The sequence below is a fragment of the Salmo salar genome, chromosome 19 (genome assembly GCF_965601325.2).
Source record: "Salmo salar chromosome 19, fSalSal1, whole genome shotgun sequence".
Taxonomy (NCBI): domain Eukaryota; kingdom Metazoa; phylum Chordata; class Actinopteri; order Salmoniformes; family Salmonidae; genus Salmo; species Salmo salar.
In genome coordinates this window covers 55,747,638-55,774,364 of record NC_138309.1, presented here as the reverse complement: position 1 = coordinate 55,774,364, position 26,727 = coordinate 55,747,638, and the positions used below count along the sequence as shown (strand labels likewise).

At 45.8% G+C, this 26,727-nt stretch overlaps 1 protein-coding gene across 1 annotated transcript in view; it reads left to right on the top strand.

Annotated features, from left to right (window-relative positions):
* rab26 (RAB26, member RAS oncogene family) overlaps positions 1-26,727 on the top strand; it is a 137,201-nt gene that overhangs the window by 45,112 nt on the left and 65,362 nt on the right. Inside the window, exons 3-4 of the mRNA XM_014158416.3 lie at positions 19,872-19,913; positions 22,921-22,987. Of these exons, the coding sequence (XP_014013891.1) occupies positions 19,872-19,913; positions 22,921-22,987 (109 nt within the window). The remainder of the gene's footprint in view (positions 1-19,871; positions 19,914-22,920; positions 22,988-26,727) is intronic.

Genomic DNA, 26,727 nt, shown 5'->3' with positions numbered 1-26,727 from the left:
CGCCTTTGTTTTGCAATACTTTAATTCAGTTCCACTTCCAGGTACTATACTTGTCATAATTGGTGTCAGCAAGGCCAGTCAGTGAGTCACAGGGATCAGCCCAGAGTCTGGCTTTAGGAGACATTACAGTTAAGAGTGTGTCAAATCCTCTCTTTGAAGAGGGGTACCCAGCGTGACAACGTGACTCAAACACATCCTGGCAGAGTCTGGCATAGATACCAGGGAGACATGGCATTTCTATACCCCTATTGTGCTGCCTTAGTCACACAGTGTGTGTGTGTGTGTGTATGTGTCCCTGTTGTTGTGTGTGTGCCACCTCCTGCCCCCTGTGCCCATGTGTCATTAATTCAACGGTCCTTGCCACATGAGGAGGACGCTGTTGTGTTTGGGCGCCCGTGGGTTGCCATCTGTGCTGACAACAACAACACCCGCTGAGCCTGTCTGTTTGTGTCACCCCCAGTTACACAGATACACACACACACACCACACACACACACACACACACACCCCCCCCCCCCCCTCCCCTCTGATCTGACAGGACACTTTGTTTTATGAATCATCACCCCCCCATCTCCCATCTCCCGTCTCTGTTTGTAGAGTCAGGTGAGTGCGCTGTCCTGGGTGGATGGTATGCTGAGCCTGCACACTGTATGCCTATGAGACATCCTTAGGCCGTTATTACTTCTGAGGAAGGCTGAGGGGCAGGAACCTGAGAGAGAGGAGGACTGGCTGCCTCAGACAGGTGTGAGAACTGCATGGACTGCAAGTAGACAGTGAGATTGATTTCAACTGCTGAGGACAGTGCTAGAGGGAATCTGCAGGGGAAGCTTTCATCGGACCTTATGTATGTGACAACCCTCCCACTATACCTCCAGCTCTCTCTGCCCCATTCAATTACCCCACACTGTACCCCTTAGCTAAGGTCCTTCCAATACCCCACACTGTACCCCTTAGCTAAGGTCCTTCCAGTACCCCACACTGTACCCCTTAGCTAAGGTCCTTCCAGTACCCCACACTGTACCCCTTAGCTAAGGTCCTTGCATTTTCTGGCTTCTCATCAGACTCGTTTGTGCTTTGCACTGTTACTATAGAACACCGTTCCCCCACCCACCCACACACAGCGCCCAAACTCAATAAGACTGAATAGACGTCAACCTCCAGACTCCATTCAGATTCAATCAGAAGAGGAAATTGAATCAGACCAGAGCACAGAGTACATACATGGAGGCGTGTTGGGGGTCTTTGGTGGGTTCAAGGCCAGATGGGAGAGATGATACGAGGTTAGACTCAGGCTAGAACACAGGCGGCCTCGATGGTGTTTGGATACTGGACCATTTTGTTCTAGGTCCGAGTGTTCTGGTCTGAAATGAATGTTCATCTGAATGTGGCTAGGTCGATAATGACGAGGACAGACGCTGAGAGAAAATGGAAATATAAAAAGGGTTCATCCAGTCCAGGTTGCCGTGGTTTGTGATGATTAGTTGATATCATTATTATGTGATCGTGGATGATTAATCGTTCCTGGGAGGAGCGCAGAGAGAGAGGGTCACTGCATCATTTCCTCTGTGAGAGGAGCAGGCACTATGCACAGGCTCGTTAATTGATCGCCTAACCAATCTAACCTGCCAGCTTTGCCCCGATTTAAATAGATTATTGTCACTGATCTACTACTGTAATCTGAATTGATTTGATAAATTATTTCCTATATTTGATTTACTGTGGATATGGATTGATATGTAATAAACATGATCGGATGTGCGGCAAGACACATTCTCTTGGGGGAAGGAAGTTAACCATAAATGTTTAAGTACCATATTTAATTAAATAGTTTTCCCTTCTTAGTCTACAGTTATCGGTCGTTACTAAGTACTGATGTTCTACCTTTGACCTGTTTAACTGCCAGTATCAAATGTCTGCCAGCGTTGACTCTTACAGTTAAAGTTTGACGCCAGACTGAGCCGAGGGCACACTGATAATGTCTCTGTGAAACTGTGTGATTCTGTAGCAGCTGATGCTGTGACTTCCTACAAGCCTCTTGGGCAGGTGTTTACAGAACATTCAGTGCTGTGTGATTAATATATAAGGGCCTTCTGACAGAAGGCCTGTTAGATATTTTCTCTGCTTCTGTTCTGGTGGGGTCTCCCTGTTGCAACTTGTAATTAACCGGATCGATGGATTTTATCAACGACTGCTCTCCTTTTGGTTCACCTGGAAATTCCCATTACAACTACAGCACACGTAAGGTTCATACACACACACACACACACACACACACACACACACACACACACACACACACACACACACACACACACACACACACACACACACACACACACACACACACGCCATTCTGTCTCAGACTATAGTAATACTATGGTAAATGTCACATCAATCTCTGTTAGTGGTAATTGACACCAAAATCCAGCAAGCTGAATAACCTATATGGCCTGAAGAGACTTCAGAACAGATGAGTCTCTCTGTGTTTCCTCATCTGGAACTATAAGCAGCTTGGATGGAGCGGTCTCTAGGTGTTACTGTAACTGCAGTGATGGCTGTTTCATTAACTTTAGATTGCTGTGCACTGAATAATTTGCCTCTCCTCTACTTGCTGAGATGGAGTTAGATGAATCTGGATGATAGACTAGGAAGTCATTCAAATGGTTAATCTGGAAACAAACCACCATTTTATTACCTTTCAATATTCCGATGCCTTTTTCTCTCTCCCTTCAATATTTGTATTCTCCCCCATCATGCTCACCTTTTATTTTAAGTGGACTTCATGTATACAGGTGGTCTCAATTACATAAAATTATATTTGGCAAGAGAGACCGATTCTTTCAATCTCTTGCATTTTCATGATGGTACAAAGGGACAGTGACCTTTTGGGTGATAAACCCCCAAAGGTCATATAATCAGAGACCCAGTGACCTCTAACATCACCATGGTGACCCCAGCACACACCCACTGACCTCTGACCGCCGACAGAGATGGTCGCCTCGCTTCGAGTCCTTAGGAAACTATACAGTATTTCGTTTTTTTTATGTGTTATTTCTTACATTGTTAGCCCAGAAAATCTTAAGTGTTATTACATACAGCCGGGAAGAACTATTGGATATAAGAGTGATGTCAACTTACCAGGAATACGACTTTCCCGAAGTGGATCCTCTGTTCGGACCACCACCCAGGACATTGGATCTAATCCCAGAGGCCGACCCAAAACATCATCACCGCAGAAGAGGTTGACGGAGCTGCTTCCTGGTCAGGCTTCGAAGGCGTACACACCGCCCACCGCTTCCAAGTATACTACTTGCCAATATCCAGTCTCCAGACAACGTGGACGAAATTTGGGCAAGGGTTGCCTTACAGAGAGACATCAGAGATTGTAACATTCTCTCTTCATGGAAACATAGCTCTCTCGGGATATGTTGTCAGAGTCGGTACAGCCACCAGGTTTCTTCATGCGTCGCACCGACAGAAATAAACATCTCTCTGGGAAGAAGAAGGCCGGGGGTGTATGCTTCATGATTAACGACTCATGGTGTAACATAACAACATACAGGAACTCAAGTCCTTCTGTTCACCTAACCTAGAATTCCTTAAAATCAAATGCCGACCATATTATCTCCCAAGGGAATTTTTGTCAGTTATCGTCACAGCTGTGTATATACCCCCTCAAGCAGATACCACGACGGCCCTCAAGGAACTTCACTGGACTCTATGTTAACTGGAAACCATTTTTCCTGAGGCTGCATTTATTGTAGCTGGGGATTTTAACAATGCAAATTTGAGAACAAGGCTACCTAAATTCTATCAGCAAATTGATTGCAGCACTCGCGTGGGCAATACACTGGCCCACTGCTACTCTAACTTCCGCGATGCATACAAGACCCTCCCTTCGGCAAATCCGACCACGACTCCATCTTGCTCCTACCGTCCTATAGGCAGAAACTCAAACCGGATGTACCCGTGACTGGAACCATTCAATGCTGGCATGACCAATCGGAATCCACGCTTCAAGATTGTTTTGATCAGGAGGTCTGGGGAATGTTCCGGGCAGCCTCAGAGAATAACATCGATCTATACACTGACTCGGTAAATGAGTTTAGAAGGAAGTGCAATGGAGATGCTGTACCCACTGTGACTATTAAAACCTACCCTAACCAAAAAACATCGATGGATGGCGGCATTTGCGCAAAACTGAAAGCGCGAACCACCGCATTTAACCATGGAAAGAGGACTGGGAATATGGCTGAATATAAGCAGTGTAGTTATTCCCTCTGCAAGGCAATCAAACAAGCGAAATGTCGGTATAGGGACAAAGTGGAGTCGCAATTCAACTGCTCAGACACGAGACGTATGTGGCAGTGTCTACAGGCAATTACGGACTACAAAATTAAAACCAGCCATGACACGGACACCAACATATTGCTTCCAGACAAACTAAACACCTTCTTTGCCTGCTATGAGGATAATACAGTGCCACCGACGCGGCCCGTTAACAAGGACTGAGGCCCCCCTCTCCTTCTCCGTGGCCGACGTGAGTAAGACATTTAAACATGTTAACCCTTGCAAGGCTGCTCGCCCAGACGGCATCCCTAGCCGCATCCTCAGAGCATGCGCAGACCAGCTGGCTGGTGTGTTTACGGACATATTCAATCGCTCCTATCCCAGTCTGCTGTCCCCACATGCTTCAAGATGGCCACCATTGTTCCTGTACGCAAGAAAGCTAACTGAACTAAATGACTATCGCCCCGTAGCACTCACTTCTGTCATCATGAAGTGCTATGAGAGACTAGTCAAGGATCATACAGTGAGGGGAAAAAAGTATTTTATCCCCTGCTGATTTTGTACGTTTGCCCACTAACAAAGAAATGATCAGTCTATAATTTTAATGGTAGGTTTATTTGAACAGTGAGAGACAGAATAACAACAACAAAAAATCCAGAAAAATGCATATCAAAAATGTTTTAAATTGATTTGCATTTTAATGAGGGAAATAAGTATTTGACCACCTCTCAATCAGAAAGATTTATGGCTCCCAGGTGTCTTTTATACAGGTAACGAGCTGAGCTTAGGAGCACACTCTTATAGGGAGTGCTCCTAACCACAGCTTGTTACCTGTAAAAAAGACACCTGTCCACAGAAGCAATCAATCAATCAGATTCCAAACTCTCCACCATGACCAAGACCAAAGAGCTCTCCAAGGATGTCAGGGACAAGATTGTAGACCTACACAAGGCTGGAATGGGCTACAAGACCATCGCCAAGCAGCTTGGTGAGAAGGTGACAACAGTTGGTGCAATTATTCGCAAATGGAAGAAACACAAAATAACTGTCAATCTCCCTCGGCCTGGGGCTCCATGCAAAATCTCACCTCGTGGAGTTGCAATGATCATGAGAACGGTGAGGAATCAGCCCAGAACTACACGGGATGATCTTGTCAATGATCTCAAGGCAGCTGGGACCATAGTCACCAAGAAAACAATTGGTAACACACGCCGCCGTGAGGGACTGAAACCCTGCAGCGCCCGCAAGGTCCCCCTGCTCAAGAAAGCACATATACATGCCCGTCTGAAGTTTGCCAATGAACATCTGAATGATTCAGAGGACAACTGGGTGAAAGTGTTGTGGTCAGATGAGACCAAAATGGAGCTCTTTGGCATCAACTCAACTCGCCGTGTTTGGAGGAGGAGGAATGCTGCCTATGACCCCAAGAACACCATCCGCACCGTCAAACATGGAGGTGGAAACATTATGCTTTGGGGTTGTTTTTCTGCTAAGGGGACAGGACAACTTCACCGCATCAAAGGGACGATGGACGGGGCCATGTACCGTCAAATCTTGGGTGAGAACCTCCTTCCCTCAGCCAGGGCATTGAAAATGCGCCGTGGATGGGTATTCCAGCATGACAATGACCCAAAACACACGGCCAAGGCAACAAAGGAGTGGCTCAAGAAGAAGCACATTAAGGTCCTGGAGTGGCCTAGCCAGTCTCCAGATATAAAATCCCATAGAAAACCTGTGGAGGGAGCTGAAGGTTCGAGTTGCCAAACGTCAGCCTTGAAACCTTAATGACTTGGAGAAGATCTACAAAGAGGAGTGGGACAAAATCCCTCCTGAGATGTGTGCAAACCTGGTGGCCAACTACAAGAAATGTCTGACCTCTGTGATTGCCAACAAGGGTTTTGCCACCAAGTACCAAGTTATGTTTGTAGAGGGGTCAAATACTTATTTCCCTCATTAAAATGCAAATCAATTTATAACATTTTTGACATGCGTTTTTCTGTATTTTTTTGTTGTTATTCTGTCTCTCACTGTTCAAATAAACCTACCATTAAAATTATAGACTGATCATTTCTTTGTCAGTGGGCAAACATACAAAATCAGCAGGGGATCAAATACTTTTTCACCTCACTGTATCACCTCCACCTTACCTGCCACCCTAGACCCACTTCAGTTCGCATACTGCCCCAACAGGTCCACAGACGATGCAATCGCCATCACACTGCCCTGCCCATCAGATCTGGACAAGAGGAATACCTATGTAAGAATGTTGTTAATTGACTACAGCTCACCATAGTACCCTCCAAGCTCATCATTAAGCTGGGGGCCCTGGGTCTCAACCATGCCCTATGCAATTGGGTCCTGGACTTTCTGACTGGCCGCCTCCAGGTGGTGAAGGTAGGAAACAACATCTCCACTTCGCTGACCCTCAACACTGGGGCCCTACAAGGGTGCATGCTCAGCCCCCTCCTGTATTCCCTGGAGGTGAAGGCACTCAGAGTGTGGTGTCAGGAAAACAACCTCTCACTCCACGTCAACAAAACAAAGGAGATGATCATGGACTTAAGGAAACAACAGAGGGAGCACCCCCCTATCCACATCGAAGGGACAGTAGTGGAGAAGGTGGAAAGATTGGCGTACACATCACAGACAAACTGAAATGGTCCACCCTCACAGACAGTGTGGTGAAGAAGGTGCAACAGCACCTCTTCAACCTCAGGAGGCTGAAGAAATTTGGCTTGTCAGCCAAAACCCTGACAAACTTTTACAGATGCACAATTGAGAGCATCCTGTCGGGCTGTACCACCGCCTGGTACGGCAACTGCACCGCCCTCAACTGCAAGGCTCTCCAGAGGGTGGTGCAGTCTGCACAGCGCATCACCGGGGACAAACTACCTGCCCTCCAGGACACCTACTACACCCGATGTCACAGGAAGGCCAAAAAGATCATCAAGGACAACAACCACCCAAGCCACTGCCTGTTTACCCCACTACCATCAAGCTGGGACCGAGAGACTGAAAAACAGCTTCTATCTCAAGTCCATCAGACTGCTAAACAGCAGTCATAACTCAGAAAGGCTGCTGCCTACATAGACTCACCTTAGTAAACACTGCCACTTTAATAATGTTTACATATCTTACAGTATACACATATGAGATGAGTAATGTATCTTATACCATCTATTGCATCTTGCCTATGCCGCTCGGCTGTTGCTCATCCATATATTTACATGTACATACTGTATTCTCATTCCATCCCTTTAGATTTGTGTGTATCAGGTAGTTGTTGGGGAATTGTTAGATTACTTGTTAGATGTGTGTATTAGGTAGTTGTTGGGGAATTGTTAGATTACTTGTTAGATATTCCTACACTGTCGGAAGTAGACACATAAGCATTTCGCTACACTTGCATTAACATCTGCTAACCATGTGTATGTGACCAATAACATTAGATTTAGTTTGACTTCCTGGTTTTATTATCCTGTGAGGTTTGGCATTAGGCCCCTTTCTGAATAGTGCATGAAGCAGGTGAAGAGGAAGATTGAGGGAAAGGGCAAGCTGTTCTGGGGGAGGTGAAGCCTGTGCATTATATATCGGTGGGTGGGCCTGGAGACTGGGGGAGCTATTGATCGGTGTTGGAATACAGTAATGGTATAGTCATGTTTAAAAGGTTTTGTACTGGACAAGGGTTGTTATGGGGTGCCTATTTTCTTGTGATTGTGGATAGTAATGTTGTGATGGCATGGATACAGGTAGAGCATGTTACATTTTTCATAATGGCCGCACACGACTCCTCCAACCTCATTAAGTTTGCAGACAACACGATGTTGGTAGGCCTGATCACCGACGACAGTGAGACAGCATACAGGGAAGAGGTCAAAGACCTGGCAGTGTGGTGCCAGGACAACAACCTTTACCTAACATGTCAGGTATGACCCAGATGCAGGCAGTGTCAAAGAAACAAAAGTTTATTTCTAACACAGGGGCAGGCAAATGACAGGTCAAAGGCAGGCAGGGGTCAGTCATCCAGAGAATGCCTTCCAGAACCGGGACATGTTCTACCTGCATCCATCCAGAGCGGCAAGCTGTCTCAAGGTCAGGGCAGGCAGGGGTCGATAATCCAGTGAGGTGGGGCAAGGTATAGAACGTCTGGCAGGCTCAGGGTCAGGGCAGGCAGGAGGGTCAAAACCGGGAAGGACTAGGAAACAGGAGGAAGAAACAGACAGGAGCATAAGAACAAATGCTGGTAGGTTTCTCGAACAAAAAGAACTGGCCACAGACAAACAGAGAATAAAGGTATAAATACAATGGGGAAGATGGGCGACACCTGGAGGGGGTGGAGACGAGCACAAAGACAGGTGAAACAGATCAGGGTGTGACATTACCTCAATGTCAGAAAGCCAAAGGAGCTGATTATGGACTATAGGAAAAGACGCGCGGAGCAAGCCCCCATCCACATTGACAGGGCTGTAGTGGAGCAGGTCTATAGCTTCAAGTTCCTCGGTGGCCCCTTCACTAAGGAATTATCATGGTCCACACACCAACATAGTTGTGAAGACGGCACGACAAAACCTCTTCCTCCTCAGGAAGCTGAAAAGATTTTGCATGATCGCTCAGATTCTCAAAAAGTTCTATTGCTGCACCATTGAGAGCATCTTTATTGGCTGAATCACCGCTTGATAAGGCAACTGCTTGGCATCTGACTCTAAGGTGCTACAGAGGGTAGTGCGTACGGCCCAGTACATCACTGGGGCTGAGCTCCCTCCCATCCAGGATCTAAATATCAGGCGGTGTCAGAGGAAGGCCCTAAAAATGGTCAAAGACTCCAGCCACCTAAGTCATAGACTTTCTGCTACTGCACAGCCAGCAGTACGGATGCACCAAGACTGGAATCAACAGCACCCTAAACATCTTCTACCGCCAAGTCATAAGATTGCTGAACAGTTCATCAAATGGCTACCTGGACTACTGCATTGACCACCTTTTTTTGCACTGGCTCTATGCACATTTACTACACTTTACCCACACGCTCACACATACTACACTGACACTCGCACACACACACACTACCTATGCTCACACACACAAAACGCACACATGCATATTGATACCACACACACACTTACACAGACAAACTTTCTTACTCTTTCACACTCTTCACATACTGTTGCTACTCTGTTTATTTTATATCCTGATTGCCTTGTCTCTTTTACCCCTAGCTTCATGTACAGTTGAAGTCGGAAGTTTACATGCACTTAGGTTGGAGTCATTAAAACTCGTTTTTCAACCACTCCACAAATTTCTTGTTAACAAACTAGAGTTTTGGCAAGTCGGTTAGGACATCTACTTTGTGCATGACACAAGTCATTTTTCAAACAATTGTTTACAGACAGATTATTTCACTTATAATTCACTGTATCACAATTCCAGTGGGTCAGAAGTGTACATACACTAAATTGACTGTGCCTTTAAACAGCTTGGAAAATTCCAGAAAATGTCAATGCTTTAGAAGCTTCTGATAGGCTAATTGACATAATTTGAGTCAATTGGAGGTGTACCTGTGGATGTATTTCAAGGCCTACCTTCAAACTCAGTGCCTCTTTGCTTGACATCATGGGAAAATCAAAAGAAATCAGCCAAGACCTCAGAAAAAAATTGTAGACCTCCACTAGTCTGGTTCATCCTTGGGAGCAATTTCCAAACCCCTGAAGCTACCACGTTCATCTGTACAAACAATAGCACGCAAGTATAAACACCATGGGACCACACAGCCGTCATACCGCTCAGGAAGGAGATGCGTTCTGTCTCCTAGAGATGAACATACTTTGGTGCGAAAAGTGCAAATCAATCCCAGAACAACAGCAAAGGACCTTGTGAAGATGCTGAAGGAAACAGGTACAAAAGTATCTATAGCCACAGTAAAACGAGTCCTATATCGACATAACTTGAAAGGCTGCTCAGCAAGGAAGAAGCCACTGCTCCAAAACCACCATTTAAAAAAAAGCCAGACTGCGGTTTGCAACTGCACATGGGGACAAAGATCATACTTTTTGGAGACATTTCCTCTGGTCTGATGAATTAAAAATAGAACTGTTTGGCCATAATGACCATCGTTATGTTTGGAGGAAAAAGGGGGAGGCTTGCAAGCAAAGAACACCATCCCAACTGTGAAGCACGGGGGTGGCAGCATCATGTTGTGGGGGTGCTTTGCTGCAGGAGGGACTGGTGCACTTCACAAAATAGATGGCATCATGAAGAGGAAATGTATGTGGGTATATGGAAGCAACATCTCATCTGGCAGGAAGTTAAAGCTTGGTCGCAAATGGGTCTTCCAAATGGACAATGACCCCAAGCATACTTCCAAAATTGTGGCAAAATGACTTAAGGACAACAAAGTCAAGGTACTGGAGTGGCCATCACAAAGCCCTGACCTCAATCCTATAGGAAATGTGTGGACAGAACTGAAAAAGTGTGTGCGAGCAAGGAGACCTACAAACCTGACTCAGTTACACCAGCTCTGTCAGCAGGAATGGGCCAAAATTCACCCAACTTATTGTGGGAAGCTTGTGGAAAACTACCTGAAATGTTTGACCCAAGTTAAACAATTTAAAGGCAATGCTTCCAAATACTAATTGAGTGTATGTAAACTTCTGACCCACTGGGAATGTGATGAAAGAAATAAAAGTAAATTATTCTCTCTACTATTATTTTTCTGACATGTCACATTCTTAATAAAATAAAGTGGTGAACCTAACTGACTTAAGACAGCAATTTTTTACTAGGATTAAATGTCAGGAATTGTGAAACTGAGTTTAACCTCTTTTAAATGTATTTGGCTAAGGTGTATGCAAATTTCCGACTTCAACTGTACGTACTGAATTACCTCAACTACCTTGTACCCCTGCACATTAACTTGGTTCTGGTACTCCATGTATATAGCCTCGTTGTTGTTATTTTATTGTTTCTTTCCTTTTTTATTTAGCAAATATGTTTGGGGTTGGGGATGGGCTCGTAAGTACACATTTGACGGTAAAGCCTACAGCTGTTGTATTTTGGCACATGTCACCAATATATTTGATTTGAAAACAATCACAATTGTTACCCAGAAAAATTTGATATTGAGATTAAAATGGCTGCATTGGATCAGACAGCGGTAGGATTGTCAAACATTTGCCAGCCGATAGTACTTAGCACCTCTGAACAGATTGTCGGAAGTCAATCTCTTTTGTGTTCACACAGCAAAGACGTTGGAAGTTGTCAGCCACTCAGCCTTGTTAAAATACTCCAAACCAGAAGGTGGCAGTAGCGTTGCTTGGCAATACATAGCCATGCGTATTTCTTATGGTCTAGATTCCAAGCTATCTGCGCTAATGTTGCGATTTGGTAGAAAGCCCTTTTTGATACTAGCTAGATGACCACAGCTAGATAACTACTTAGCAAGATGATGAAGAGACAATTTAATTCACTCTTCATAATCCATACTGCCAGCCCGTAGCCAAATGTTTAGCTAGCTAGCATATTCACTAGCTAGCACAACAATTAGCTAGCTAACTAAGGACACTGCACGAACTCGGCAGCTAACATAGACAGCTGTTTCATGGAAACTAACTAATCCATTGTGATTTAATTATAATGTAATTACTAGCTACAGTTGTTAGCTAGCTTTGAGGAGGTGTTGTGTGCATTACGTCTCTGCACTTAGCTAGCTACCATCCCATAGCTTCATTGCATATGAAGTGTGCCTGGCTCATCCATGGATGTACAGAGAACATTTTTGCACTCTCTGATTGGCTCAAGGTCAAGTTGTTGGTGACTGACGAGCATTGCGAATCTACAAGTTGAATCGGTAGGTTCGTCGCTATCCGGTCCCGGCACACAGCAGGTACTGCTTTTGTTCTAGCAAGAGAAGGAACGGCCTACCACTGTGATAAGTACCTCTCAGCAGTCTATCGGCAGTGAGATTCTCGGTGTGTTTCATGCTTTAGAGGAAGGAGTGTGCATGTGCCTGTGTTTTGTTTGTGTGTGTGTGTGTGTGTGTGTGTGTGTGTGTGTGTGTGTGTGTGTGTGTGTGTGTGTGTGTGTGTGTGTGTGTGTGTGTGTGTGTGTGTGTGTGTGTGTGTGTGTGTGTGTGTGTGTGTGTGTGTGTGTGTGTGTGTGTGGTGTGTGTGTGTGTGTGTGTGTGTGTGCGCGTGTGTGAGTGTGCTTGCACGTGTGTGTGTTATCTCAAAGACAGGTCCATTTCCTCCAGGCTTGTTGGCACAGCACTAAGCTAACATGGCAGCTACCCTCATGTATGTCTGGGTTACACAAGCTGAGGAGAATTAGTAAGAAAACCAAACACCTGCAGAAAGTACTAGGGCCAGGAATTTCTTCTCGCCTCATAAAAAGGTTTTATTGTCACATACACCAGATGGGTACAGTAAAATGTGTTGTTTTACAGGGTCCGCCATAGTAGTATGGCGCCCCTGGATCAAATTAGGGTTAAGTCGACATCAACAGATTTTTCACCTTGTGTTTTCTGTTACTGGCCCAACGCTCTAACTGCTAGGCTACCTGCTGCCCTGATTAAACTCCTTGCACAATTTTTATGACCTGGGACAGGTATAGATTTAAGTCTCTCCTCTCTCTGTTTCTTGTTCTCTCCCAGCTCAGAAACATTACGTGGTAATATAATCAGCCCTGTTTGGCTAGTGGTAATTAAAGTGTTCGTTATTTAATTATGTCTGGCTAATGCCTGCTTGAATGCAATCTAGGTGATTTATGTAAATGGCTGCACCCTATTATAGAGTTTTACAGTGTTGTAGATATAATTAGTGTCAGAACATTAGTTTTAGGTTCACCTCACAGCATGGGGTTTGCTTCCATGGAAACCCTAGAATTGGAAAAGCACCTAAGACCACGGCGGTTTAACTACACCCTCGTGTGTACACTCAATATGGACAGCCGTCCATACGCCACAGACCCATTGACTTGAATAGGTAATGATCAATTCACAGGCATCTATAAACACAACAGGTACTCTCATACACACCTGAGGAATGCATAGGCATCCAACTGACAGAAGCGTTTCTAACCGACAGTGCAGTTTCAAAAAATACCTATAAGAATAAGAGAGAACACTAACAAGTAATTAAAGAGGAGCAGTAAAAAATAACAATATATACAGGGGGGTGCCGGTACAGAGTCAATGTTTGGTGGCACCGGTTAGTTGAGGTAGCATGTACATGTAGGTAGAGTCAATTAAAGTGACTATGCATAGATGACAACAGAGAGTGGCAGTGGTGTGGAGACACCACCTGGTACAGAGGTCCTGGATGGCAGGAAGCTTGGCCCTAGTGATGTACTGGGCCGTTCGCACTACTCTCTGTAGTGCCTTGCGGTCGGAGGCTCAGCATTTGCCATACCAGGCAGTGATGCATCCAGTCAGGATGCTCCTACTGCTCTCTCCTCGTCTGACCACGTGTTCTCGCATACCCCGAGAGCATCTGGTCAGCAGGGTGGTGGCACTGGAATCTTCATATCTCCCAAGTGGACATTCTCTCTTTCTCCCCTGACCCATCTCTCTATCTCCTCATTTGAATTTGTCACCCTCCAGGTTCCCTTGGAGAGTTCATCAATGAGCTTGACGCCTTGATAAGTTCCTTTCCTGAGGATGGCTCACCCCTCACAGTTCTGGGTGACTTTAACCTCCCTATGTCTACCTTTGACTCATTTCTCTCTGCCTCCTTCTTTCCACTCCTCTGCTCTTTTGACCTCACCCTCTCACCGTCCCCCCCTACTCACAAGGCAGGCAATACGCTTGACCTCATCTTTACTAGATGCTGTTCTTCTACCAATCTCACTGCAACTCCCCTCCAAGTCTCCGACCACTACCTTGTATCCTTTTCCCTCTCGTTCTCCTCCAACACTACTCACTCTGCCCCTACTCAGATGGTATTGCGCCGTCGCAACCTTCGCTCTCGCTCTCCTGCTACTCTCTCCTCTTCCATCCTATCATCTCTTCCCTCTGCTCAATTCTTCTCCAACCAATCTCCTGATTCTGCTTCCTCAACCCTCCTCTCCTCCTTTCTGCATCCTTTGACTCTCTATGTCCCCTATCCTCCCGGCCGGCTCGGTCCTCCCCTCCTGCTCCGTGGCTTGACGACTCATTGCGAGCTCACAGAACAGGGCTCCGGGCAGCCGAGCGGAAATGGAGGAAAACTAGCCTCCCTGCGGACCTGGCATCTTTTCACTCCCTCCTCTCTACATTTTCTTCCTTTGTTTCTGCTGCTAAAGCCACTTTCTACCACTCTAAATTCCAAGCATCTGCCTCTAACCCTAGGAAGCTCTTTGCCACCTTCTCCTCCCTCCTGAATCCTCCTCCCCCTCCCCCCTCCTCCCTCTCTGTGGATGACTTCGTCAACCATTTTGAAAAGAAGGTTGACGACATTCGATCCTCGTTTGTTAAGTCAAACGACACCGCTGGTCCTGCTCACGTGCCCTACCCTATGCTTTGACCTCTTTCTCCCCTCTCTCTCCAGATGAAATCTTGCGACTTGTGATGGCCGGCTGCCCAACAACCTGCCCGCTTGACCCTATCCCCTCCTCTCTTCTCTAGACCATTTCCGGAGACCTTCTCCCTTACCTCACCTCGCTCATCAACTCATCCTTGACCGCTGGCTACGTTCCTTCCGCCTTCTCAAAAAACCTACACTCGATCCCTCCGATGTCAACAACTACAGACCAGTATCCTTTCTTTCTTTTCTCTCCAAAACTCTTGAGCATGCCGTCCTTGGCCAGCTCTCTTGCTATCTCTCTCAGAATTACCTTCTTGATCCAAATCAATCAGGTTTCAAGACTGGCCATTCAGCTGAGACCGGTCTTCTCTGTGTCACGGAGGCTCTCTGCACTGCTAAAGCTAACTCTCTCTCCTCTGCTCTCATCCTTCTAGACCTATCTGCTGCCTTCGATACTGTGAACCATCAGATCCTCCTCTCCACCCTCTCCGAGTTGGGCATCTCCGGCGCGGCTCACTCTTGGATTGCGTCCTACCTGACAGGTCGCTCCTACCAGGTGGTGTGGCGAGAATCCGTCTCCACCCCACGTGCTCTCACCACTGGTGTCCCCCAGGGCTCAGTTCTAGGCCCTCTCCTATTCTCGCTATACACCAAGTCACTTGGCTCTGTCATATCCTCACATGATCTCTCCTATCATTGCTACGCAGACGACACACAATTAATCTTCTCCTCTCCCCCTTCTGATAACCAGGTGGCAAACCATGTCTGGCAGACATGTCAGTGTGGATGACGGATCACCACCTCAAGCTGAACCTCGGCAAGATGGAGCTGCTCTTCCTCCCGGGGAAGGACTGCCCGTTCCATGATCTCGCCATCACGGTTGACAACTCCATTGTGTCCTCCTCCCAGAGTGCTAAGAGCCTTGGCGTGACCCTGGACAAAACCCTGTCGTTCTCAGTTAACATCAAGGCGGTGACCCGATCCTGTAGGTTCATGCTCTACAACATTCACAGAGTACGACCCTGCCTTACACAGGAAGCGGCGCAGGTCCTAATCCAGGCACTTGTCATCTCCCATCTGGATTACTGCAACTCGCTGCTGGCGGGGCTCCCTGCCTGTGCCATTAAACCCTTACAACTCATCCAGAACGCCGCAGCCCGTCTGGTGTTCAACCTTCCCAAGTTCTCGCACGTCACCCCACCCCTCCGCACACTCCACTGGCTTCCAGTTGAAGCTCGCATCTGCTACAAGACCATGGCGCTTGCCTACAGAGCTGTGAGGGGAACGGCACCTCCGTACATTCAGGCTCTGATCAGTCCCTACACCCAAAGAAGGGCACTGCGTTCATCCACCTCTGGCCTGCTCGCCTCCCTACCTCTGCGGAAGCACAGTTCCCGCTCAGCCCAGTCAAAACTGTTCGCTGCTCTGGCACCCCAATGGTGGAACAAGCTCCCTCACAACGCCAGGACAGCGGAGTCAATCACCACCTTCCGGAGACACCTGAAACCCCACCTCTTTAAGGAATACCTGGGATAGGATAAAGTAATCCTTCTACCCCCCCCCCCAAAAGATATAGATGTACTATTGTAAAGTGGTTGTTCCACTGGATATCATAAGGTGAATGCACCAACTTGTAAGTCGCTCTGGATAAGAGCGTCTGCTAAATGATGTAAATGTAGATGGTGCAGCTGTAGAACCTTTTGAGGATCTGAGGACCCATGCCAAATCTTTTCAGTCTCCTGAGGGGGAATCGGTTTTGTCATGTCCGCTTCACGACTGTCATGGTGTGCTTTGATCATGTTAGTTTGTTGGTGATGTGGACACCAAGGAACTTGAAGCTCTCAACCTGCTCCACTGCAGCCCCGTCGATGAGAATGGGTGTCGTGCTCGGTCCCCTTTTTCCTGTAGTCCACAATCATCTCCTTTGTGTTGATCACGTTGAGGGAGAGGTTGTTGTCCTGGCACCACACGGCCAGGTCTCTGACCTCCTCCCTATAGGCTGTTTTTTTGTTGTCTGTGATCAGGCCTACCACTGTTGTGTCATCGGCAAATTTAATGATGGTGTTGGAGTCGTGCCTGGCAGTGCAGTCATGAGTGAACAGGGAGCACAGGAAGGGGACTGAGCACCCACCCCTTGAGGGACCCTTTGTTGAGGATCAGCATGGCGGATGTGTTGTTACCTACCCTTACCACCTGGGGGCGGCCTGTCGGGAAGTCCAGGATCCAGTTGCAGAGGGAGGTGTTTAGTCCCAGGGTCCTTAGCTTATTGATGAGCTTTGAGGGCATTATGGTGTTGAACGCTGAGCTGTAGTCAGTGAATAGCATTCTCTCATAGGTGTTCCTTCTGTCCAGGTGGGAAAGGGCAGTGTGGAGTGCAATAGAGACTGCATAATCTGTGAATCTGTTGGGGCGGTATACAAATTGGAGTGGGTCTAGGGTTTCTGGGATGATGGTGTTGATGTGAGCCATGACCAGCCTTTCAAAGCACTTCATGGCTACAGACGTGAGTGCTACGGGTCGGAAGTCATTTAGGCAGGTTACCTTAGTGTTCTTGGGCACAGGCACTATGGTGGTCTGCTTAAAACATGTATTACAGACTTGGACAAGGAGAGAGGTTTAAAATGTCAGTGAAGACACTTGCTCGCAGTACACGTCCTGGTAATCCATCTGGCCTTGCGGCCTTGTGAATGTTGACCTGTCTAAAGGTCTTACTCACATCGGCTGTGGAGAGCGTGATCACACAGTCTTCCGGTACAGCTGGTGCTCTCATGGTTGTTTCAGTGTTATTTGCCTTGAAGCGAGCATAGAAGTAGTTTAGCTCGTCCGGTAGGCTCGTGTCACTGGGCAGCTCTCGGCTGTGCTTCCCTTTGTAGTCTGTAATGGTTTGCAGGCCCTGCCACATCTGACGAGCATCAGTTCAACTCGATCTTCGTCCTGTATTGACGCTTTGCTTGTTTGATGGTTCGTCGGAGGGCATAGCGGGATTTCTTATAAGCTTCCGGGTTAGAGTCCTGCTCCTTGAAAGCGGCAGCTCTAGCCTTTAGCTCAGTGTGGATGCTGCCTGTAATCCATGGTTTCTGATTGGGGTATGTACGTACGGTCACTGTGGGGACGACGTCATCGATGCACTTATTGATGAAGCCAATGACAGATCTGGTATACTCCTCAATGCCATTGGAAGAATCCCGGAACCTATTCCAGTCTGTGCTAGCAAAACAGTCCTGTAGCTTAGCATCTGCTTCATCTGACCACTTTTTTATTGATCTAGTCATTGGTGCTTCCTGCTTTAATTTTTGCTTGTAAGCATGAATCAGGAGGATAGAATTATGGTCAGATTTGCCAAATGGAGGGTGAGGGAGAGCTTTGTTTTCATCTCTGTGTGTGGAGTGTAGGTTGTCCAGAGTTCTTTTCCCTCTGGTTGCACATTTAACATGTTGATAGAAATTAGGTAAAACTGATTTAAGTTTCCCTGCATTAAAGTCCCTGGCTACTAGGAGCGCCGCCTCTGGGTGAGCGTTTTCTTGTTTGCTTATGGCGGAATGCAGCTCATTCAATGCTATCTTGGTGCCAGCCTCTGCCTGTGGTGGTATGTAAACAGCTACAAAGAATATAGATGAGAACTCTCTCGGTAGGTAGTTTGGTCTGCATGTGCATTGTGGGGTGCTGCCAGGGACAGAAGCCTCACTGAGTTGAAGAAAAATGACGTCAACGCAGCCTCCATCACTAATACTATTGACATCATGGAGGGAGAGAAAGAGGAGAGCACGAGAATATGAGTGAGTGATGAGAGAGAATGGCAGAGAAAGAAAGAAAGAGGGACAGAACGAGAGAGAACGACAGGGAGAAATAGAGAGACAGAGAGAGGAAGAGCGAGAGACAGAGCGAGAGACGAGAGCAAAGATCAAGGAGAGAGAATGCATGAGGAAAGAGAATTGTCTTGGTTCAGGTTTAGTAACCAGAGCTTCTTCCTTCTCACAAGGAATGTTGGATCCAGTATGTCATTGGCCAGCTCAGACTTCCTCCCTAAACCTCGCCTCTCCCTTCTTCTCCACTCTTCCATCAAGGTCCTAAATGGATTGGATTCCTGAAGAATCCAGTCAGCTTTCTTTTCACCAATCCACTCACTGAACTTCCATGTTGTCATTTGCACAAACAAAAATAGTAGTCACATTTCTCTCTCACATTGTTTCTCATTGATTTACAAATAACCTTCAAACTGCAAATTGACAGCCTGGATAATAGTGATTCACATCTAGCATCATATCATCGTGCTGTGGAACAGCTGCTCCATACAGTTTCCCAGTAACTGTAAAACAGTCATTTCCCCATAGAGACAGTTTAACAGCAGCGCAGTAACATTAACACCAGGCCATTTAGGTGGACTGTCTGTCTGTCTGCTACAGGACACTGTAACCTGCCCCATACAGGCCCAACCGAATGATCAAGAAACAATGTGGTAGCCTTGACTGTGACCCTCAATGCCCCTGTAACTCACTCTGTGTGTGTGTGTGTGTGTGTGTGTGTGTGTGTGTGTGTGTGTGTGTGTGTGTGTGTGTGTGTGTGTGTGTGTGTGTGTGTGTGAATGCGCAACTGCATGATATGTGTGTACCCGCGCCTGCATGCTTGTGTGTACCCGCGCTTGTGTGTGTGTGTGTGTTTGCTCACATGCTGACGTGTGTTTGTCATAGCAGTGTTTGCCAAAACTGCTTAGCCATGGCTGAGGGTTGAGGTGATGAAACACTGTGTAACAGCCAGGCAGCAGTGTGACTGTGAGCCGTACGGTCTCAGCCAGAACAGTTATACTGGTGATAGCAGTAATCAAGGGTGAGGTGAGGTGGGGTGAGAGGGGCACTTACACACCCTGAGCATGTAAATAAAGGGTGATACTTCCAAGAATCTTTCACTTCATAACATGTGTTCTCCAAGCAAGGATCTTCATACTGTTATATAAGCATCACTTTCTTTTAACAGTAATCAAAATGTTGTCCTTGTTTTGCCAAGAGCTCCATCTGAATCAAAGGACATATTCTGTTCTGTTCAATGTTTTTCTGTTTGAAAACATTATTTTTCTGTCCTTTTATCTTTCAGAATAAAGTGTTGAACATTGATGCGGTGAAGGTGAAACTGCAGGTAAGACAAATAGCTTTTTTTTAACCTTAACGCATTTTCATTTCATTTCATGTTCGTTCTTGAATATTGTGTGTTTGTGCGTCTGTCTCTGTCTCTGTGTCTGTGTGTGTGTGTGTGTGTGTGTGTGTGTGTGTGTGTGTGTGTGTGTGTGTGTGTGTGTGTGTGTGTGTGTGCCAACTTTCGGTCAGAGTTAGCAGATGCCAATATTCTGCTGTTCCAGCATTGTCCTCTCTATGTAAATACTCTGCATACGTCTTCATCTCCAGACAGACAGAGGTAGGATGACGTCAGCTTTAAATGAGGCTTTAATGAAGTCCATCGTTTATCTCTAACAGTCGATTAGCCCCGCTGGGTTCCAGACTGAAGATATTGTCCCAAATCGCACCCTATTCCCTATTTAGTGCACTACTTTTGACCAAGACCGATAGGGTTCTGGTCAAAAGTAGTGCACTATAAAGGAAATTGAGTGCTATTTGGGACGTAGCCTGAAGACTCTCTGTAGATATTACACTGTCCATTAGGATTATTCTGTTCTGTTTGTCAGACAGACACACACTGTTATCAGTGTTGTGTAATCATGCAGATGTAGGACTTTAACATACGTCAGTTTACCAAAGCAGAAAAAGAATCCTGCAGCAACAAGAAATGTAATTTATTATGTGGATTATAATTAATAAACGTTTTTTCGGGGTTGATACATTTTTCGTAAGGGAAAATTTAATCTGAAATTTCAAAGTGGAAATTACAAACTTCAAAAGCCTTTTTAAACCTCAAATACACTACATGTTTTAAATGTCCTGCATTGCAGGAAATTCCTACATCTGTAATGTTGCTATAAAAGATAGAAGATGTATGTGTCCATTGCTTAGTTCAAAGACACCAATCACACTTAATTACTTCTGGTGTCTGATTTCACATAAAAGAAGCTGAAGGTGATTGGTATTTTGAAAGTAGGAAAGGTAATCATGGTAGACTGGACATGACTGCAATTGTTCCACACTTTGTGATGTGTTGGCTATCTTCCATGTAACATGTTATTGTCTACATGAATAGAACTGACAGAATATTTGGCATAGCTGTCAGATGAGACAGGGATGGGTATCTATGTCTGGGTGTGTGTGTGTCTGTGTCTGTGTGTGCCTGTTCACTTGTGTGTGGGTGTATATACTTGCATGTTTGCATGTCTATGTGTGTCTGTGTCCACGCCTGTGTATCTATGTGTCTGTGTGTGTCATCTCCCTTGCCTTCCCTTCTCTCTACATTTAGTATTCATACCCTCACCCCGTCTCTCATTACATTTGACATTTTAGTCAGTTAGCAGATGCTTTTATCCAGAGCAACTTACAGTTAGTGCATTCACCTTAAGATAGCTAGGTGGGACAACCACATATCTCAATCATGGTAAGTACATTTTTCTATCAGTAAAGTCAGTGATAGTTGGGGGGGAAAAAGTCAAGTGTGAGTTCCTGAAAGGCAAGTAAAAAAAGAAAACAACGAGCCTTTTCAAGAGCAACTTTAGTAACGAGGGTTTCGAGAAACAGCTCAGAGATCTAACGGATGCGCCTGCAAAGGTTCCAATGATGAACGTAGCCTTAAGATGCTTTTGGGAAACCAGGCCCAGATAGATAGATGGATGATAGAGGGATAGTGTGAGAGAGAAATAGTTTGCCATTGGAAGGGCAGAGGGTAACACTGATCAAATCAAATCAAATTGTATTTGTCACGACAGGTGTAGTCCTTAACGTGAAATGCTTACTTACAAGCCCTTAAACAACAATGCAGTTTTAAGAAAAATAATAGTTAAGAAAATATTAACTAAATAAAGTAAAGTACCTCCTCCCTATAGTCTGTCTCATTGTCGGTGATCAGGCCTACCACCGTTGTGTCGTCGGCAAACTTAATGATGGTGTTGGAGTTGTGTTTGGCCACGCAGTCGTGGGTGAACAGGAAGTACAGGAGGGGGCTTAGCACGCACCCCTGAGGGGCCCCCGTGTTGTGTATCAGCGTGGCAGATGTGTTGTTACCTACCCTTACCACCTGGGGCGGCCCGTCAGGAAGTCCAGGATCCAGCTGCAGAGGGAGGTGTTTAGTCCCAGGGTCCTTGGCTTTGTGATGAGCTTTGAGGGCACTATGGTGTTGAACACTGAGCTGTAGTCAATGAACAGTATTCTCACGTAGGTGTTCCTTTTGTCCAGGTGGGAAAGGGCAGTGTGGAGTAAATAGTAAAGTACAGATAATGATGCATAGAGGGACATGTCAAAATGCGGAATTTTGCCACTTTAGCAAGTCTTTATTGATATACAAAATCTGATTTATTGAATTTTCAATGTGGTCTATATTAAAGGTCACTTCATTTAATATAACTTTTAAAATGCAATATTTGTGCACAATTTCTTCTTAAAATATCAAACGTATACACATACATAAAGATGGGTTAGTTGACAACGTCACGGAAATGTTGCGCACGCTTCAATGGAGCAGAAGTCTGTGAGTTGGGATTCTGAATGGCCATATAGCTACCAACAATAACAATAACAAGAAACTGCCGCATGGGGAATCGTAAGTGACTCATTTCATCTTGTTCTTGATACCATGTCTTGTTTTGAGGTGTTTTGACTGATTTCACACCAATGCTTGTATGGTTAAAATTCGCTAGCTAGCTAACCAACAACTGTAAAGATGTTTTTGAGAGAGAACAAGTGCTCATTGCCAATCAGGTGTGTCCTCAGCCAACCTTTCAGGAGTGTACACACGAGCAGTGCTTGGTGTTGCCGTTGTGAATTTAAAGTGGATTATAGTCATTGGTACTATAAGTAGGCCACATTCAAAATACATTTTCCCAGGGAGAAAAATGCATTTAATGTACATGATTCATATCTCAGATCCTCTATTCCTAGCAGTTCATTCATTGAGCTGCTTGTAGCTTCTGTAGGCCTATTGATGAGTGAGAACAGTCATTATAGAGTGGGAGAGGGATGCTGATGATGTCATATGTCTTCCTACTCAGATCTGGGACACTGCTGGGCAAGAAAGATTCCGCAGCGTCACACACGCCTACTACCGCGACGCTCATGGTAAGTTGTGTGTGTGTTTAGGAGCACCATACACTACCGTGGCTGCATTTTATCTCCTCCATTGGTACACATTGCCTGGCGGTTGTTCATCAAGCTCGGTGTGTGTGACTCATATTTAAGTGTGTGTGTGTATGTGAAGATGACTTTCTCTGGTTCTCCAGCAGCAGATCGCTGACAGTTTCTCCTCTGCCTCCTGCTGTGAGGCTTGCTGATGGGAAGACGGTGAGGTGGGCTCCTCTCTGGTACACCACTGGAATGAGACACAGACAAGTAGTGCTTATTGCTGGAGGGGACAACAGTTCAGTTTGGGGAAAATGGAGCATTCCTTAGTAATGTCAGGGACTAAGGAAGTAAACATTGACCTACTTGAGAAGACAACATGATTGTTGTGTTTACACCAGTTAGACTGTGTTGTATTTGTCGTCAAGTCAACTGCAGATGTAGAGAAGAAGTAAACAGTGAAAAGTATGTGTGTGTGTGTGTGTGTGTGTGTGTGTGTGTGTGTGTGTGTGTGTGTGTGTGTGTGTTCAGTATGTATTCTCGCATTCTCACATCCAGTATATCAAGCTGGGCAGAGAGCCAGTGCTGGGCTGATCTGTCAGAACAGTGCTCTGTGTTCACTGATCTTCAGGGAGCGTTCACTCGTCTCACATACCTTTTTAAATAAAGCTCATTCAAAGTGACTGTCAGAACTGCAGCAGTGGATGCTTTCAGACTGTGGGTCATGGACGCTGTCACTTCCTGCAAACCTCTGGATAAAGATGGCTCCCACTCTGGTTTAGGCCTTAATGGAAGCTTGAACTTGTTCATAGAGGTGTTGAGAATCTATCATTTGCTAAATGCCATGCCTGAGGATGTAAAGTAAGACAGATAAATGTTCAATAGTGCCAGAAATCATCCTGTACTTGAAACCTTGTGTAAGTTTTGATGGGCCTAGAAACCAAGCGGCTTTACCATAGAAATTAATAGATTAATTTAATTGTGTTGATTTGGAATTCACCCCTTTACCAATATGGAGTTTATCATAGGTATTTTCTATCTAGACCAGGGGTGTCTAATTCATTTTGCCCGGGGGCCGCATCCGGTCTTCAACGAGGTCCGGAGAGCCGCACTGAAAATTGGGTATATTTCCTTGCAGTCACTATTATAAAAACAATTGTCCTCTATCCAACGTTTTTGGAGTTTTAGATGCTTCCTGACTGTCTAGTGATTATTAGCAAGCTGGACAGTCAATAAACTGTATGAATGTAGGTCCATTGACTGTGCACAGAGATTATTAGCTAGCTGGAAAGTCAAGAATATAGATCCATTATAATTTCTACACAGTTTTGATTGGTTTTAGTCATTTTAAAGTATATTGAGTTTGTTTCCCCACCAAAATTATTATTATTATTTAAATTTTTTTACTCAAACCACCCACAGGCCGTATGTTTGACATCATACTGGTCAATGATATCACCAACTCCAAGGATTTTTTATAGGCATCATAGACACACATAGGCATAAGTTTGTCCTCGGGAGAACCATTAGTGCTTATTACATAGTGACTTGCGCCCTTTCCAGTTTGGGCAGTGCCTGGGCATCCGTTGGCCCAAATCCATCAATTACGCTACTAACGAGTGAACATGAAATTCTCAAGTAAACAAATGGAGAAATTAGTTTTTCAACTGCTCCCACAATGCCTGCAATCTGTTGAACCCATCTGTGTTCATCCTGTCGCCAGACTGAACCAGACAGAATTCTCTCTCCCAGGACTAGTGAGAAAGTCACTCACTCCCTTACAGCCATTTGCAGAATGTAGTTCCACCACAGGGTGCTTCTTCACTAAAATATCTTATTCACAAAGATATTAAGAGAATGATGAAGTTGATAATTGATCAAATTTGCAGTCCAGTGTGCGTGATACAGTGTAATGAATGTAGAGAGCAGTGTTATGAACGTAGAGAACAGTGTGATACAGTGTAATGAACATAGAGAACAGTGTGATACAGTGTAATGAATGTAGAGAACAGTGTGATAGTGTTATGAACATAGAGAACAGTGTGATACAGTATAATGAAGGTAGAGAACAGTGTGATAGTGTTATGAACGTAGAGAACATAGTGAAACAGTATAATTTACATTTACATTTAAGTCATTTAGCAAACGCTCTTATCCAGAGCGACTTACAAATTGGTGCATTCACCTTATAATATCCAGTGGAACAACCACTTTACAATAGTGCATCTAAATCTTTAAGGGGGGGTTAGAAGGATTACTTTATCCTATCCCAGGTATTCCTTAAAGAGGTGGGGTTTCAGGTGTCTCCGGAAGGTGGTGATTGACTCCGCTGTCCTGGTGTCGTGAGGGAGCTTGTTCCACCATTGGGGTGCCAGAGCAGCGAACAGTTTTGACTGGGCTGAGCGGGAACTGTGCTTCCTCAGAGGTAGGGAGGCGAGCAGGCCAGAGGTGGATGAACGCAGTGCCCTTGTTTGGGTGTAGGGCCTGATCAAAGCCTGAAATTATGGAGGTGCCGTTCCCCTCACAGCTCCGTAGGCAAGCACCATGGTCTTGTAGCGGATGCGAGCTTCGACTGGAAGCCAGTGGAGAGAGCGGAGGAGCGGGGTGACGTGAGAGAACTTGGGAAGGTTGAACACCAGACGGGCTGCGGCGTTCTGGATGAGTTGTAGGGGTTTAATGGCACAGGCAGGGAGCCCAGCCAACAACGAGTTGCAGTAATCCAGACGGGAGATGACAAGTGCCTGGATTAGGACCTGCGCCGCTTCCTGTGTGAGGCAGGGTCGTACTCTGCGAATGTTGTAGAGCATGAACCTACAGGATCGGGTCACCGCCTTGATGTTAGTGGAGAACGACAGGGTGTTGTCCAGGGTCACGCCGAGGCTCTTAGCACTCTGGGAGGAGGACACAAGGGAGTTGTCAACCGTGATGGCGAGATCATGGAACGGGCAGTCCTTCCCCGGGAGGAAGAGCAGCTCCGTCTTGCCGAGGTTCAGCTTGAGGTGGTGATCCGTCATCCACACTGATATGTCTGCCAGACATGCAGAGATGCGATTCACCACCTGGTTGTCAGAAGGGGGAAAGGAGAAGATTAATTGTGTGTCATCTGCATAGCAATGATATGAGAGACCATGTGAGGATATGACAGAGCCAAGTGACTTGGTGTATAGCGAGAATAGGAGAGGGCCTAGAACAGAGCCCTGGGGGACACCAGTGGTGAGAGCACGTGGTGCGGAGACAGATTCTCGCCACGCCACCTGGTAGGAGCGACCTGTCAGGTAGGACGCAATCCAAGCGTGGGCCGCGCCGGAGATGCCCAGCTCGGAGAGGGTGGAGAGGAGGATCTGATGGTTCACAGTATCAAAGGCAGCAGATAGGTCTAGAAGGATGAGAGCAGAGGAGAGAGAGTTAGCTTTAGCAGTGCGGAGAGCCTCCGTGACACAGAGAAGAGCAGTCTCAGTTGATGAAGGTAGAGAACAGTGTGATACAGTGTAATGAACATAGAGAACAGTGTGATACAGTGTAATGAACATAGAGAACAGTGTGATACAGTGTAATGAACATAGAGAACAGTGTGATACAGTGTAATGAACATAGAGAACAGTGTGATACAGTGTAATGAATGTAGAGAACAGTGTGATACAGTGTAATGAACAGTGTGATACAGTATAATGAACGTAGAGAACAGTGTGATACAGTGTAATGAACGTAGAGAACAGTGTGATACAGTGTAATTAACGTAG